The sequence below is a fragment of the Callorhinus ursinus genome, unplaced genomic scaffold (assembly GCF_003265705.2).
Source record: "Callorhinus ursinus isolate GAN/ISIS: 27379988/994484 unplaced genomic scaffold, GSC_fseal_2.0 scaffold38, whole genome shotgun sequence".
NCBI lineage: Eukaryota > Metazoa > Chordata > Mammalia > Carnivora > Otariidae > Callorhinus > Callorhinus ursinus.
This window is the reverse complement of record NW_027397100.1, coordinates 13,561,830-13,579,606: the sequence shown is the minus strand read 5'-3', so window position 1 is coordinate 13,579,606 and position 17,777 is coordinate 13,561,830. Positions and strand designations below refer to the sequence as shown.

At 49.1% G+C, this 17,777-nt stretch overlaps 1 protein-coding gene across 3 annotated transcripts in view; it reads left to right on the top strand.

Moving 5' to 3' along the window:
- Positions 1-336: 336 nt before the first annotated feature.
- The window catches only part of TTLL9 (tubulin tyrosine ligase like 9), a 37,205-nt gene continuing 19,764 nt past the window's right edge, over positions 337-17,777 (top strand). For 2 of the 3 annotated variants that reach the window (XM_073880593.1, XM_025876622.2), the window contains exons 1-5: positions 337-414; positions 3,780-3,823; positions 8,907-8,999; positions 11,118-11,229; positions 11,934-12,119. In XM_073880593.1, coding sequence (XP_073736694.1) covers positions 400-414; positions 3,780-3,823; positions 8,907-8,999; positions 11,118-11,229; positions 11,934-12,119 — 450 coding nt within the window. In that variant the 5' untranslated portion in view covers positions 337-399. The remainder of the gene's footprint in view (positions 415-3,779; positions 3,824-8,906; positions 9,000-11,117; positions 11,230-11,933; positions 12,120-17,777) is intronic. The other variant, XM_073880594.1, reaches the window with a different exon arrangement.

The window sequence follows — 17,777 nt, the reverse complement described above, 5'->3', positions numbered from 1 at the left end:
GAGGGACCGAGTAAGGAAACTTAGTACCATTACATTTACCAAAAGCTGAGCTTTTCAGTCTGAGCGCTCGTAGGTCCAGCGAAACGCAGCTGGAAGAGGCGCTGGGCAGCAGTGCCCTCCGAGGGCAGCCAGTCTCTGGCCGGGTGCGCCCCAGGGTCGCGGAAGCGAGGGGCTGGGAGACAAAGGTGGAGCGAGTAAGGGGGTCTGGGCTGCCGCGGCGAGCCAAAGCTTTCAGAGGCTGGGATTGGACACTAGCCTGCGAACCGCGCGGAGAGGAGGGCCCTTGGCTCATCCAATCAGAGTGGCGAATCCGGGCGCCCTCCGTCGCCTCGGCAACGGGACGCGGAGGCTAGCGCGCGGCGCGGTGGCGGTTTGGGTCCGGCCCTGGGGAATCATATCATGTCGCGCCCGAAGGTAGGAGTGCCACGGGATCCAAATGCTTTCATCGTCCTTAGAGAGGGGTGGGAGGCCACAGAGGCATTCCGACTTGGGGGTCCCCGTGGAGTGATTCCGGATAGAGTGGGAGGAAAATGATGAATACAGAGAAAACAACTTCAAGCCCCGGTTGGACGCGCGCCGCTGGAGATGCTGCGCGAGTCCACCACCCGTCTCGCTGGCGGGAAAGTTACGAAAATCTGGGATTCTAAACTGTACTCAGCGATTTCTGTGACCCTGGGGGAACCTCAGAATTTTTGATTTCCTGACTTGGAAAAGCTCTTAGAGGTTACGCTCAGCCCGCCTCTCGCTTGCCTACCCAATCCAACCATTCCTAATACATTCATCCTAAAACGCTAGTCAGTGCCTTCTTTAAACTGAGCCCAGTGCTGACCAATAAGGACACAGAGGTGAATCCGACAAGTCCCCGTCCTTTAAGAGTGCACGGGCCAACTCCCCCACTTTAAAATGGAAAAAAATGCTACCCAAAGAAGGGAAATGAATTACTCTAGAATCCAGCACCCCCCAATAGCCTGCTTCTTATCCCGTGCTCTACTTCTTATGAATTGGCACCCCCATTTCTTTAGTTCCCTCTCACAACAAAAAAACGAGTGATTCCATTGCACCCACTCAGATAATCCAGGGTAATCTATTTTATAAAGTCAGTTGATTATATCTGCAACCTTAATTTTCCCTTGTTATGTAACGTATTTACAGGTTCTGGGATATTAAGACATGGACATCTTTTGGGGGAGCATTATTCTGTCTACCACAATATTCTATCATCAAATAATTGGAAAATGAAATTTTAAAAATATTATTTAAAATAGCATCACAAAATCAAATACCTATGAGTAAATTTAATTTAAAACGTCCCAGACTTCTGGAAAATATTGTGGAAAGAAATTAAAGAAGACTTAAATTAATGGAGAGATAGACCATATTCATGGATTGGAAGACTCAATACTTGATGATGTCACTTCACAAAATCTATAGATTTAGTACAATCCCAATAAAATCCCAACACACATTTTTGGTAGAAACCAGCAAGCTGATTCTAAACTTTATATTGAAGTGCAAATGACCCCAAATTGCAAAGACAGTCTTGAAAAAAATAAGGTTAGGGGACTTATAGTACCTGATTTCGAGATTTACTAGAAAGCTTTTATAATTAAAATAGTGTGGTAGCTGGGGCACCCGGGTGGCTCAGTCGTTGAGCATCTGCCTTCGGCTCAGGTCCTGATCCCAGGGTCCTGGGATCAAGCCCCGCATTGGGCTCCCTGCTCTGTGGGAAACCTGCTTCTCCCTCTCCCACTCCCCCTGCTTGTGTTCCCTCTCTCACTGTGTCTCTCTCTGTCAAATAAATAAATAAAATCTTAAAAAAAAAGTGTGGTAGCAACATAAGGGTAGACAAATAAATAAATAAAACAGAGTCTAGAGATAGACCTACATATACACAGTCAACTGAATTTTAACAGAAGAACCAATGCAATTCAGTGAGGACAGGAAAAGTTTTCTTATTCTTTTTTATTTTTTAAAGATTTTATTTATTTTTTTGTCAGAGAGAGAGCACATGCAAGGGGAGCAGCAGGTAGAGGGAGAAACAGGCTCCCTGCTGAGCAAGGAGCCCGATGCAGGACTTGATCCCAAGACCCTGGGATCATGACCTGAGCTGAAGGTAGACACTTAACTAACTGAGCCACCCAGGTGCCCCAGGGAAAAGTTTTTCAACCAAAGACTGGATAAACATAAGGAAAATAGAACTGAAAACATGAAAGAGTATAAAAGATATAATCAAAAAAGAAAAGGACACCTTACTAGTGCTGGGGTAGTTGGAGGGACTTGAATGTACCACTGGGATAAGAGTTCATGTGCTTACTGAGGGTTCTAGAGGGGAGGGTGGTGGGGGGATGGGTTAGCCTGGTGATGGGTGTTAAAGAGGGCACGTATTGAATGGAGCACTGGGTATTATACGCAAACAATGAATCATGGAACACTACATCAAAAACTAATGATGTAATGTATGGTGATTAACATAACATAATAAAATTAAATTTAAAAAAAGTTCACGTGCTTTTGTAGGGGGCTAATTTCTGTCAGTTTCATAAAGTAGTATCCTCTATCCCTTCTACTGGCTCTTTGAGGGATAGGATGGTGTGGTAGGCAGAATTCTAGAAGGCCCCCAAGATTCCCACCGCTTGTGTACACACCTTGCATAATTCCCTCCCCTTGAGTCTGGGTAGAGCCTGTGAATTTGATGGGATAGTTACTACCATGATTATCTACCATGCATCATATAGGACTCTATTGTGGCTGACCTGGAGTGGGGAGGGTTGGAAGTCAGAGGGATGAGCTCCTGTTGGCCTGGAGGAAAGCAAACATCCATGTTGTGAACTGTCTAGGGGGCCATGTTGAAAGGAACTGCAGGGGACCTCTAGTTGCTGAGAGCAGTCACCGGTCAAGAGCTAGTAAGTAAACAGGGACCTCAGTCCTGCAACCCTGAGCAACTGAACTCTGCCAACAATCTGGATGATCTTGGAAAAGGACCCCAAGCCCATGCATGAGAATCATAACCCAGGCCATCACCTTGGTTGTAGCCTTGTGAGACCTGGCCAGAAGATCCAGCTAAGCCATGCCCAGGATCCTGGCTCACAGAAACTGCAAGACATAAATTTGTACTATTTTAAGCCGCCAAGTTTGTGGTAATTTGTTATGCAGTAATAGAAAACTAATGCAGATGACAAGTCTGTCCAAGTTGCAGTGGTCATCCTGCACAAGACCAATTTTGATTTCTTTTTTCATACCTGCCATTAGGGATCAGTCTTACCAGGACTAAAGACCAAACTGTTTTAGACGTGGTAGAAGCAAAATAATACCCACCCCCCAACCCCCATTGAGGATTTGAAAGGTCCATTTTGGGTGAAGAAATTAACTCCACTCTGAGTGTTTGAACCATTCCCCTTCTGGACCATGGATCTAATCAAACATTCAAGTTTCAGTTCCTTCTCACAGAGCTGGCTGAGCTCAGCCCTCAAAACTGGGGTTCAGGGTTGGACCTTTGGAGCACTGAAAACTAGGTATTCACTCTACTGGTCATGCCTGTGGAATAATCTTATGAAGTGGGGCGATTTGATACCTTGAATACTTGGTGGTTTATTCCAAGGACCAAGCTGCTGGGCACATGTTGACCAATGTGAACTTGGCCAGGCTGGTCCTTCACGCCTAAGGATCTGGGCAGTGTTGTGTCTGATGGTTTGAGCATTTTAATATCTGCAGTAAATTGAGCTGGGAAGGCAGGGTGGATATGCAGAACCAGTTACATCGCTTTTCTTTTCTCCTTGCAGAATCAAAATTACAAGGGCCATGGACTGTCAAAGGGAAAAGAGCGGTGAGTGGCCCCACGCAATCTAATAAACACAGAACTAATTTCCTTCCTTCCTCCCTCCCTTCCTTCCGTCCTTCCTCCCCTTTATCCAGCTCCGCATCACTGAGCACTTACCATGTGCCAGGCTGTATTATCTCCTTGAGTCCATATCACAATCCTTTAAAGTACATACTACTATTGGGTCCATTTTGCAGGTGGGGAAACTGAAGCTCAGAGAGGCGAGGGAACTCGCTCCCGACTGTAGGATCAGTTAGTGGCAGAGCTTGCTGGGCTCCAGGGCCCATGTTGCATCTACCTATGCCCTCCTGCCTCCTTCAACAACCATGTGATGACTTGATAACTCCAATGTCAACTCTGCCCCGATCCTCTGCTTCCCTCTGTGGCAGTAACCCAGGTGCAGAACTCAGCACCTCGTCGGATCCCCTAAATGGAATCCACTAGCACAGAGCAGGAGGGAGCAACGCAGACTGGACTGACGTTTTTTGTGGGGAGTCAGAGGAGGTTACATCACACATGCTGTAGCACATATTTTAGATATTTCTATTCTATTTCATTAGATATTTCTCTGCTTTCTAAAGTTGCTTCTGGCTGCACCACCACCGAGGAGGGCACGTGTGGTCTCTGACCCTTCCGTCGTGCGGCACCCATCAGAGCAATGCAGCGCTATTCTAGACGCTGACCCTAAACTTAAACACCCACTCCCACCCCAACCAAAAAAAGGGCACTTCAGTTAACAGGATCTGTTTTAGTAGGATAGACACCCATTAGAAATGTGTTTAACTACAAGCAGTAGGAAACCCAACTAATAGCAGCTTTAAAAGATTTGTATTAACTTTCCTCATGTAACAAAGAGCCTGGAGGGCTGGTGCAGTGGTTCAACTCAGTCAGAGTTGTGTCTCCGTGACGGTCCTGACCTTTTCCCTATGGACACCAAGTAGCTGCTATAGCTCCAGCCTTCATGGCTAGATCAAGACAGGAAGAAGTGGGGGAGGAAGTCTCAAGCCACATCTCTTTCTCTCTTTATTTTAATCAAAAGAACCCATGCTTTCCAAGAATGCACCCTCTTCAGCAGTCGTATGTTTTTATCTTACGGAATTGTGTGACATGGACCCCCCAGGCTGCATGAGGCTAGGACTATAAGTTACATGGGTGAACGTTATACTATTATTATTCTGCGTGCTGTTTATGTCACACAAGGCTGTATTTTCAGCATTTATCCGTGTTGGTGCATGTAGATCTGGATACATTTTAACTACTATATGTGTTCCATTGTATACCACTAGTTATTTATCTACTTCCTGTTGAAAGGCCTTTCGGTTGTGTCTTAGTATTGATTCCCACCAGAAGCAGACCCTGAGCAGTTTATTTGGAAGGTTGGAAGGTGATTCCAGTAAGCATTGGCAGGGAAGTGGAGACGTGAGACAGCTAAGGGAGAGAAACCAATAAGAGGTGCATTACCGACAGGTTATTGCGGTGGGCAGGTGGGCTCAGTCCCACGGGGGATTCCTAGGAGATAGTGCAAAACACACTGCATACTCATCCCAACTGAGCGATGAGGGGCTGGAAGATTTATCCGTCAACTCGAGTTGTCATTAGTTGTGTGCTGTTAGGGAAGGGGCACTTTGGATTTGCTTTAAGCACTGGCTGAGCAGACTCTGGGGACCAGAAAAAGCCCTCAGGCAAAGAGCTGCAGGTGCTGGCAATGGAAGACCCTCTGACTTGCACAGGAATGGAGAATGCCTAGGGGACAAGGGTGGACCACCAACTGTGTGCTGCAGGTTATTTCTATAAAAAAATATTAATAGTTACAAAACGAGCATCCCTGTACATATAATGCCCAGTTGCATATGTGGGGTATCTATCTAGAGTATAGAGCTAGGATGGAACTGCTGGGTCTAGAGTCTGTGCAAATTCAATTTTACTAAGTACTGCCATGTGGTTCTCTGGAGTGCCTTCTACCAGCACAGGAAGAGTTTCCAGTTTTAGCACATTGTTGCCAAACTTGGACTTTTAGATTTTTGCCAGTCTAATGTGTATGAATAGTACCTGACAGTTTTAATAAGCCAAATTGCTCTCTAAAGATTTATCCAATTGACAGTTCCATCAGCATTATAGGGTAATTATCATTTCCATGTTCTTGCGAACACTTGGTGTTTGTCTGATTTTAAACATTTCCCCCAATCTGATGGATTTTGAAATTGTATCTCTTCATTGTTTTGGATTAAATTTTAAATACTCCTGACTTTACTACTTTAGAGCAGTGGTTCTTAAAATTTGAGCTCAGGATCTCTTTACTACTAAAAAATTATTGTGGACTCTTACTAATTTTTGTGTGGCTTGTATTTATCAATATCATATTAGAAATTTAAAATGATAAATTAAAAATATTATTAATTCATTTAAAAAGCAACAAGGTACTCTACCTGGTAGCATAAATAATGTATTTTTTATGAACTTATAACTGTGTTCTCCCTCCTGCATTACTAAGATGAGTAGTCATTGTTTTTACATTTTTGTGAATTTCCTTGATGTCTGGCACAATATAAAACATTTGGCTTCCTAAATCTTCTGGATTCACTCTGTTGTGATAGGTTGTTTCAGTTGAAGAATAGGAAGAATATCCAGCCTCACAAAGATATGTAGTTGGGAAAGGGAGGCCTTTGTGAACCCCTGAAGACCCCGAGGAATACTGGGACCACCCATCAAGAACCGCTATTCTAGGGCATTACAATATGCACCCTTAACTCATCACTGTCTACACTGAATCAATATTATACCACTTCCCACACAACCTAAGAACCCTAGAACAGCATGCTCTGTTTACTCCCCTCTGGTCCTTTGTGCTGTTATTTTTGTCATGTATTTAAACACTGAAGAAAGTTCTTTAAGCTGAAGGAAAATTATACCAGATGGAGATTCAGACCTACAAAAGGAATAATGTGTGGAGAGAGGGAAAGAGAGACTGATTTTCCAGAGACTGTAAGCCCTTTCCTCTGACTAGTGGTTAGGGTGGGGGCTGATCATTGGATTCCTCCTAAAGCTGAGTAGAACATGGGCTGGACTGAAGCTTTAATTCCGCTGAGTTCGCTCCAAGCCCAGCCTCCTGTACTGCTGTTTTGATCTTTTGCCCTGGGAGGGGGCTGGACGGCCGTTTGGTTTTTGTTTGTTTGTTTATGGTTTTTTGGATCACTTTTGGATTCAACTCTGGCAGGGCTGCCCAAATACACACACCACATCAATGTGCAGGAATATGGGTTTTCTTTCTGCTTTACTGTGTTCTCTACTGCTTCTTTCTTTTTTTTTATTTATTTTTTATTTTATTTATTTTTTATTAAAGATTTTTATTTATTTATTCATGAGAGACAGAGAGAGAGAGGCAGAGGGAGAAGCAGGCTCCCCGCTGAGCAGGGAGCCCGATGCGGGACTCGATCCTGGGACTCCAGGATCATGACCTGAGCCGAAGGCAGTCGCTTAACTAACTGAGCCATCCAGGTGCCCCTCTACTGCTTCTTTCTTAAGCAAATTTGCCACAATGTTGTTTTGGTTTGGTTTGGCTTGGCTTGGTTTGGTTTTGGAAGGGGTTCTTCCAGATTTTGATTTGGCTGGCCACCCTAGTATTGTCTAAGCTCAGCTGCTTTCCCCTGGTGCCTGCAAAGTCTCCCCTCCATGGCTGGCTCATTCCTCCACCTGCCCGCCCTCAGACACCACCCCCCCCAAGACCTAGAAACTGACGCATCTCTCTGCTCCCCAACGAAGGGCTCCTTTCTCTCTGGAATCATTTGGTTACGTTTCCTTTTGTCCATTGTTCTCCACTAGCCCCATAGTCAAGTGTGATATTTATTTTGTACATTTTTTCCCCTTGTTGTTTTACATCCTTTTATGTTGTAACCTGTAGCAGAAATCTTCTCCTTGGTATTTTAGTTTACTGTGTTGTTGGGAAGGTTGAGTATCTTTTCACATGCATACTGGTAAGTTTCCTCTGCTGTGACTTGCCTGTTCATATCCCCTAGGCATTTTTTTTTTCCTTAGGCATTTTTCTATTGAGTTCTTTGTCTTTTTCTTAATGATTTGTAGGAGCTCTTTTTGTACTTGGTCCTAATGTCTTATGGATTGTAAGCATTGCAAATATTTTATCTTAATCTATAGCCAGTCTTTTAACTTTATTTGTGGTATATTTTGTTACAGAGTTCTGTTGTGTATGCAGAAAGGTGCATACATCATAAGTTTACAGCTCATGAATTTTCATCAACTTAATATGCAGGAAACAGAACAGCCCCAACACTCCAGAATGCCATTCATACTCTCTTCCAATCGTTCCCCCACAAAAGTAGCCATTATCCAGACTTCTAAAGATATGTTACGTTTTTTTATTTATTTTTATTTTTATTTTTTTAAGATTTTATTTATTTATTTGACAGAGAGAGACACAGCGAGAGAGGGAACATAAGCAGGGGGAGTGGGAGAGGGAGAAGCGGGCTTCCCGCGGAGCAGGGAGCCCGATGTGGGGCTCAATCCCAGGACCCTGGGAGCATGACCTGAGCTGAAGGCAGATGCTTAACGACTGAGCCACCCAGGCGCCCCTGTTACATTTTTTTAAATTAGATATTGACTTTGAGATAATTGTGGATTTGTATGCAGTTCTAAGAAATAATACAGTGAGATCCCATGTGCCCTGTACTTGGTTCCCCTCAATGGTAACAGAGAATAAAACTATATAGCACAGTATCACAACCAGGATACTGACATCCCTAAGGAAAATTCCCACCACTACAAGGATCCCTCATATGACCCTTTCTCTTAAAAAGATATTATTTATTTGTTTGACAGAGAGAGAGACAGCTAGAGAGGGAACAGCAGCAGAGAGAGTGGGAGAGGGAGAAGCAGGCCTCCCGCCGAGCAGGGAGCCCGATGCGGGGCTCGATCCCAGGACCCTGGGATCATGACCTGAGCTGAAGGCAGACGCTTAACTGACTGAGCCGCCCAGGTGTCCCCCAGTTTGTGGCTATTATTAATAAAGCTGCTACGAACATCCCTATACAGGTTTTCGTGTGATCCTGAGCAAGCGTTCCGTTGCTTTGTCTTGCAGAGAGCAGAGAGCATCAATCCGATTCAAGACCACTCTCATAAATACTCTCATGGATGTCCTTCGCCACAGGCCAGGATGGGTGGAAGTAAAGGAGTAAGACACCTCCCCACCCCTGCCAGCCTCGTCCCTTCTTCCCTTTGCCTCACAGATCCTTGTCTCCCTCTGTTTTCTCCCAGTTGCCTTCGGTGGCTACTGGGACTTGTCCCAATTTGGCTGTGATAGGGACCAAGATTTATTTAGCACTCAAAATGTGCCAGGCGCCTTACGGACACCCTCTGTCTTATTTAAGCCTTACAACCATCCAGCAAGATATGATTATGTTCAGAGGTATTAAGCCAATCGTTGAAGGTCATACAGCATGTAAGGGTCAAAGTGGGGTTCACACCCAGTTCAGCTGGACTGTTCCATAGCCAGTGTCCTAGAGCTCTCTGGAAAATCAAGGAATGCAGCCATCACCCACTAGCTGGCTTGAATCCTCCACTGATGGCAGGTCCAGGTCAAGGGCTGCTTTTCCCTGGCCACTTACTGGTTCTGTGACCTTGAACAACTTACTTGACCCCAAGCCTACATTTCTTCTTCTCTGCTGAGCCCTGGGGATACTGAGATGAACAAGCATCCAATGCCCAGCACATAGTAGGTGCTAATATAAGTTAGGGTTAAGGTTTGGATGCATGTAACAGAGACCCAAAGTAAAAGAGGCTTTGACAGACTAGAAGTTTATTTATCTCTCCCATTGAAGTCCAGATGTAGGAAGTTCAGAGATGGTATAGAAATCTGGATCCATCCGCTTCCATCTTTCCATTCTGCTATCACTTGAGTGAGGCCCTTGTCCTCACGGTCTAAGGTGAAGCTCCAGCCTTACATCCAGAGTCCAAGCCACAGTCGGTAGGAAGGAGGCAAGAAAATGCATGCCCTGCCCTTGAAGAACTCAGCTAGAAGTGTCTCACGTTGGCCAGAACTTAGCTTAGCTGCAAGAGAATCTGGAAAATGTAGTCTTTATTTTGGAGAACGCAGATGACATTTTCCCAGGTAAATGTCGGGAATTCTGGTACTGTAGAAAAAGGTGAAAATAGATATGAGGGGTGAGGGCAACCAGCTGCCTTGACATGGTGCTCGGGGAATATTGTTGCCTAACAGTAGCTAAGCCTATTGGACGCTCTTGAGCACTTTACATGCATGACCTCTGAATCATTGAGCAGACCTTCTGGGAGGTGCTGTTATCATACCCATTTACTGAAAGTGGGAAAGCTGGATGCAGAAGAGTAAAAACTGCCATGTTTGAGGCCACTCGACTTGTCAGGGCTTGGGCTAGGACGGCACCTGGTCAGTCTGTGTGCGGAGACCCAGGCTCATCTCCACCCTGTTCTCGCAGCCTCTCCGTGAATGAGGGAACAAGTAAGTGAGTGGGGGAATCCATGGTTCCCACTGCCTGGTACTGGAGTCCAGTCTCATCCACACGGGGCTTCAGTTACAGCTGTAGTTTTGTACTTAAGAAGGAGTTGGAAGCAGTCATGGCGGCCTTGTTTTATTTCCCGCCACGTAGTTTGCAAGCGCTTCCTCTCGGCCCCACAGCTGTGCCATCAGACTGGGGAGATTAGCCTGCTTTCCTGTCCCTCTCCTTAGTGTGGTGGTGAAGAAGCAGGTCGGAATTTGGAGCTGGGCAGGCCTGGGTAGGAAACCTGGTGCTGCCAGGGCCTTGGTGAACAGGGTCATCTTTGTCTGGGGGCTCTAGGGATGATTGTTGTCACCTTTTGAGGCTGCTCTGAGGAGTCCGCGGGAGGAGGGCTTTGGGGGAGTGGGGGTGGGCAACAGAAATGCTTCCAGCACCCAGGCAGGTAGCATGACCAGGTGAGGCTGGCTGGTTGTCGTGGGCCGTGGGGGGCATTGGGGACTGTGACCTCGCGGGGGCGTCCCTGTCTAACTTGGCGGCAGCTCCTCCCTCCAGCTGACAGGTGCCAGGGGGCATCAGGGCTCCATGCGACTGCTCTGCTGGTTGTTCAGAGGAGGCCAGCACCCTGGATTTGTGCAGGAACATCTCTCTGGTTTTCACTCTGGCCTCACAGAGCCCGTTGTGGGCAGCCACCCGCCCGAAGACTCCTCTTGAACACACTGCTGCCTGCCCCCCTCGGGTGCACCTCCCTGGGCCCCAGACCCCCGGCAGTGCTGAGGGCCTCGGCTCGTGACCTTTGTCCCCCCCCCCCGCCCCCGCAGTGAAGGGGAGTGGGATTTCTACTGGTGTGACGTCAGCTGGCTCCGGGAGAACTTTGACCACACCTACATGGACGAGCACGTGCGCATCAGTCACTTCCGAAACCACTACGAGGTGAGCTGGGGCAGCTGGGGCACTGAGTCGGCCAATTCGTGTCACTGGATGTGGCAACGAGCAGGCGTGGGAGTGCAAGAGCCAGCATGGAAAAGTGGAAGAGAATGTGGGGCACGTGACGGGTGCGGGACACATGCACAAGATACACGGGGAGCTAAAGAGTGTGAGAGAGTGAGGGTCTGGTACCTGAACGACAGGCTGCCTTGGGCTGGGGACTGAGGTCACAGTCTGGTTGGCATTTCAGCCCTGGGGATGGGCGGGGCAAGGGCCGAAGGAGCCGTAAGGTGACTTCAGGGGAGAGGCTTGAGCAACTGGGAGTCTAGCGATGGGAGGGAGGTCCGGGGGGGGGAAGCAGACCACAAAGATGGGACCGGAGGAGCCAACAGTGCTGAGATTTGAAAAGGTTAGTGCAGCTTAGCAGTTAGAAACATGAACTTGGGAGTCAGACAGGCCCGGGTCAAATCCCGGCTGCGCCTCTGTTAGCTGGGTGACCCTGGGCAGCTGACTTAACCTTTCTGAGCCTTGGTTTTCTGGCCTGTAGAGTGGGGATCACTAGAGAACCACAGGCTCTCAGAGTTACTCTCACCATGACTGTTACTTGGCGCACCCGAGGCTGTGGGGGCAAGCTGGGTGGTTGGGGCTGGGAGCTGGAGCAGGACAGTGGGCACAAGCACTAACGGCGTGCTCGCCCACCTGCTGCCCAGCTGACGCGCAAGAACTACATGGTGAAGAACCTGAAGCGGTTCAGGAAACAACTGGAGCGCGAGGCCGGAAAGCTGGAGGCAGCCAAGTGCGACTTCTTCCCCAAAACCTTTGAGATGCCATGCGAGTACCACCTGTTCGTGGAGGAGTTCCGCAAAAACCCGGGAATCACCTGGATCATGAAGCCTGTGCGTGCCCAGTGCCGGGAGCAGGGGGAGGGGGTGGTGAGAGGGAGGGCCTCCTGGGCACCAGACAGAGCAGGGATCCCTCGCGGCACATCCCAGGACAAAATTCTGCCTGGCAAGTCAGCCTCAGATGCACCATCCGCCTCCCCCCAGCCCCCAAGGGCTGATTTCATTTCCTCCTCGCAGTGTGTGGACCCAGCAGCTATGACAGCACACAGTAGGTGCTCAATGCATGTTTCCTAGCTGAACGAGTGATCCTCAGGACACCAGGGCAGGGAATCCTGAGGCTTGCTGGAGCTCAGATCTCCCCTCTCTTCCTGACAGGAGAGGAACCGGTGGCGGCCAAGCCGTGCCAAGCACTTTACCTGCGCTGCCCGGTTCTCAGGATGGCCCTTGGGAGGAGCTATGACCTCATTTTAAAGCTGAGGAGACCGAGACCCATGTATTCAGACCTTCCGTAAATACTCGCTGAGCACTTGCCACGTGCCAGGCATAGACCTAGGCGCTGGGGACGCAGCCCTCAGCGAGTTGGAAGTGGGTCTCCGCCTTCCTTGGGCGCAGGCAATACAGAGGACACCTGCGTGCGTGCGTGGAGCTGTGCTAAGTGTAGAAACAGTAGGAGGCTCCCCGCTGCCCGGCAGGCTTTTCTGAAGGGAGACTGGGCTCCGAGGCCAAACCCCTTCCTTCAAATTCTGCCTGTACCACTTACTAGCTGTGTGACCTCAGGCCGACTACTTAACTTCTCTGTGCCCCAATTTGCCCATCTGCAAAGTGAGATGGCAGTACCTGTCTCATAATGCTGTTGTGTGACTGAGTTACCACAGGCAGAGCACAACATGAAGCACTCCGTAAGGGACCGCTGCTGTTGTTGCTATTGTTATCAAAAGAATTAGTACTTCAGGCTGTGGCCTGAAGGATGCAGAGGGTCAGCCTGGAGGGCACAGGTGGCAGAGTACCCACCAGCCCCTCGGTTCTTCCTCGTGCCAGGGCTGCTTTCTCACCGCAAAGCCACCAGAGCCTTGAATGGGCATCAGCAAAGCCCCCTACTATTTCCCGGGCTTGGGAATGTGCCAGGCCCCAGGAAGGGAGCTGTGGGGAGCAGAGTACAGGGCAGCCCTTCCTTGTGCAGCTGGGCACTAGGGCCAGTGTTGGCCAATGCACAGTCAGTAGCACAGGTCCTCGGAAGGCAGACGAAAACCACGGATGCTCCCAACTGGGTCCCAGGCAGCGTTTACCGGGGCCTCCCGCTCCTGTCCCTGGTGAGGCCTGCTGGGAGGCTTGCATCCCCTTCTCTGCAGCCAGAGCGGAAGGGGTTAGGCAGCCAAGAACTGCAACCCACGGGGCGGTTCCAGCTCCCAGCGTTATCCTCCCAGACAAATGGTAATTTGTGCTAATTGGAAAGAGCAATCGCATATTAAGTTGATTCCTTTCCCAGCCCACGGCCTTTGTTAGAGGCAGACACAAGACGGCTGTAATTAAGAGGCGGCATCTTGGCTGCGTGCGTGCGTTCTTGCCCCTGCAGAGCTGCAACACCCTGTCTGGGGTATGGGGTGCAGAGAGTGGGTGCTCTGGGCTTTAACTCTGTCCCCGATGCTTATGAGCCGGCTGACCCCAAGCAGGTTTCAGCCCCTCTAAGTCTGCATCCTCATTGTAGGTAAAGTGCAATTAACAAGTGTACCTACCTGCCAGGGTTGGGAGAGAATCCAATGAAGGATAACATGTTATATACGTGAGTTATACAAGTTATATAAAGGGCTTGGCACTTAGGTGTCCAGTCATTGACCATCTTTGCTGTGATTTCCAAGAGTCCAGGCAACACCTTCTCTCCCCCTGCCCCTGGAAAGCACTAGGTCAGTGCTTCCCAAACCCACCATGTGCCCACAATCAGCGGGCATCTTGTTCAAGGCAGAGGCTGATTCAGCAGGTCTGCGTAGGGCCTGAGAGTCCACATTTCTAACCAGCTCCCAGGTGAGGCCTTTGCCGCAGGTCCGTGGACCACACTTTGAGGACTGAGACTGTAGAGGAGTAATTCTCAAACCTGAGAGTGCATCAGAATTTTCTGGAGAGCTTACTAAAGCCCCTCCTCCATCCCTCAGTGTCTGATTCAGTAGGCCTGGGGTGGGGGCTAAGAATTGCGTTTCTAGCAAGGTCCCGGATATAGCAGCCAGGGTTCTCCGGAGCAACAGAACTGTGAACCACTGGGCTAGAGTATTAGGTGGTGCAAAATCAGTCGACAAGTCCTGTTGTTTGGATTCCTTTGGGGTAGGGAAAATGTAAAAAACAAACAAAACAAAAAAATAGGACGTTACTTCACATTTAGAAAATAAAGGGAAAAAATCCCAAATCCCTCCACTCTTCCCACAAGGCCTGTCTCTGTGAGATGGGCTGTCCTTGCACACCCACACACACGAGTTTTCACATAGTTGCTGTGGTGGGGCCAGTGAAGGCAGCCACTGGCCTGTCTTTTCCCTCCGGCGCCTCCTCTGCACGGTCCCCTAGGGCCTGCTGAGTCTGCATCTTCCTCTTTAGTGGAAGCAGAGCAGGGGCAATGAGGGAGTGAGTTGGACTCAGAAAGGAATAAGCAGCATCGTCCCCTCTGTGCCACCCTCAGCGACCCCTCTTCCCACGGAGCCTGAGCCCCAGCCCATCTCGGAGCTTTGCTATCACTCTGAGTGTAAGAACAAGCCCCTGGGTTTGCCATTTAAAAGCCCAGGTGATGTAAAAATTGCATCGATCCAAACTTCTTTTCTATCTGACCATTCTCCCCTCCCACCAGCTCAGGCCCTTTGGGTGGGCGGGAGGTTGGTAGGACCCAGACCGTGGGACCACGCTTGCTTGTCTAGCCTCCCTCACGTGACTGGGGGGCAGGTGCTGGCTGTCAGGGCCCAGGCCTGTCCATCAGTCCTGGGGCCTGTCCATCAGTCCCTCTGTGTCTGCAGATCTGGTTTAACATTTCACTCAAGGCCGTGAGCATCCAGGGCAACCACTAGGCCGCTCCCAGCTCTGGGGGCCTCTGTCTAAATTGCAGGACGGGAAGAATAGAATTTTACCTTCTGTTTTTCAAGTTTACCCCACCAGAGCTTCTCAGACCTTTTCACTGCAATCTTCAAAGAGTCGGGGGGTGCTTTGGGCAGCACAGAACAGAAGCCCCGACTAATGGGAGCTCAAACAAGAGGGCAGGGGCTCGTCTTGGGTCTCTTGGGCATCTGGTGAAAATCGTGTTTCACACTGTCACAAAAGAGTGTTTTTAAAAGGATAAAGTAATTTGATTATAAAAGGAAGTAACTATATTGAAAAACAGTTATCAAACAAACAGTTAGTGGGTCCTCTGAGAAACAGATGCCAAGGCAAGATCGAATGTGCGGGGAGTTTTGCCTGTAAGGAATGGGGGGAGGGAATGGGACAGGGGCTGGGACAGTTGTCAGACCCAGTGAGGGAGAAAGGGAAGGAAGAGAAGCACCTAGAGGCCTGGGTGAGGCCTCCGGCCAGAGGAGGTCCCCTGTCTCCCAGGAGTGGGCCAGGCTTCCTGTCTACGCGGTCCTGGGTCAGCTGGTCTGTGGCAGGAGAAGCTCCTGCAGGCGAGGCCAGGCAGGCACTGCACCACTGGCTGCCAGTCTGGCAGTCAGCATGGTCCTGCCGTTAGAGACCAGAGAGAGCCTCACACGACCACCACACACACTACGAAACGTTCTTGATGCCGTAGAAGTTTCATTCACAGCTGAAGAGAGTCTAACAGCAGGCCCATAGTTACCATAATTTCAAAGTCATAATGAGCATAAACAATATTTTGAGATATCTGCAACCACCGTAATGTGATATAAAAATAACAGATTTCTTCTGAAAGTAAAGTCACAGGCGTGGCTAATACTACTACGGTATGTTGTCCACATTCATAATGGAAGGCAATGGGAAAATCTGGTTAGGGTGAAAAATGTTCTTCTCATTCAAGTTTACGGACGCCAGGACATTTCCTTTAATCATGAAAGGTCAGTTCCAGGAACGACTCAACAACCTTGGTGGGCAGCTCAACAGCATCATCAATTCCCACCCCAGTGGGCTGGCTTCTCCTCTCAGTCACAACGTGGCTGCCACACCTTTAGCTTCGCCTCCTCACCCCTTCACCTGCCGCAGGAATAAACGAACACCCTGGTCTTGTGTCCCTTTTGAAGAAGACACGAACTTCCCAGAGGTCACTGCCGCAGACCTCCCCTGGTACCTGCTGGCCCGCGCCCGAACAGTCACGTGGCGGCAGGGGCGTGGGAGCCCCGGGAGGGCTCAGACTCCCAGGGGGGCAGGACCACCGGGAAGAGGTGATCCAGATGGGGTTCTTCTGGGGGCGCCTGGCTGGCCTAGTTGGTGGAGCATGTGATTCTTGATCTCAAGGTTGTGAGTTTGAGACCCACGTTGGGGGTAGAGCTTACATTAAACAAACAACAAGGAAAAAACAAATGGGGTTTTGTTGGCAGAGAAAAAGGGAATTTTTTTCCCTGCTCAGGGTAGCTGAGTAGACCACCAACCCCATGGGTAACACCCAGTGAATGCCACGTGATGAATGGCCCCCAGGGGCAGGACAGGCAGTGGCAGCGGCGGGTCGAGGGCCCTGGGTGGCCGCAGGTGGTGCAAAATCAAAGTATGGCTCATTCTCATAATCCATTCATATTATTTTCCAATTGATTTATCTTTTTAGAAAAATAATATGTTTTACTTCCAAATTATCAAGTAAGATCGATACTCCCAGGAGTCGACCATGTCTGTCGTGTGATTCTGTGTACTCCCTGGCACTTTGCGGAAGGTGCATGAGCCTCAGGCTTGTGAAGCACAGTTTTAACTACCTGGGTTTGTCACCTGCTGGTTGGGTAACCTTGAACAGAGTGCTTGGCCTTGTTCCTTGGTTTCCTTGGCTGCAAAACGGGGATAGTATTAATGCCTACGTAGAGGATTTTTTGGTAAAGCTTTCACGAGGTCAGGTGCGTAAATCTTGGTGCCTGGCATGTAGGAAACATCTGCTGTCGTTATAAACCATTCCCCTAATGTTAGTGTCCGCGTTCTGTTGCTGCACCCCAAAACTCAGTGGCTGGAAACAAAAGTTATGTCTTATTTAACCCCTGAGCCTCCAATTTGGGCAACACTTGCCAAGGAAGACTCCTGGCTGCTCCAGCGTCTACTGGGACGGCTCCCATGAGGGCTGGAGGATTCGCTTCCAAGCTGGCTCACTCACTCGGCTGGCAAGTCGGTGCTGGCTGCTGGCTGGGAGCTCAGCCAGGGTGGAGGGCTGGAAGACTCAGTTGCCTTCCGTGTGGGCCTCTCCATATGACCTGAGCTTCCTCCCAGCATGGTGGCTGGGTTCCAAGGGCAACCATCCCCCAAAGAGAAAGCTGTATGGATGCTGTATTGCCTTGGATGACCCAGCATTGGAATCCACACAACATCACCCCTGCCATCTGCGATCAGTAGAGACAGTCCTAAATGCTCGCCCAGATTCAAGGGGAGGGCACATCGACTTCACCTCTTTGTGGAGGGTCGGGTGATGGGGGTAGCAAGGTTCCGGAAAAACATATGGGACTGGAAATATTTTTGTGACTCTTTTTGCAAACTACAATCTGCTGGAGCTAGATAGTAGGTGATTTCCCAGTCTTAAAAACCCTGATATTATCACCAAGC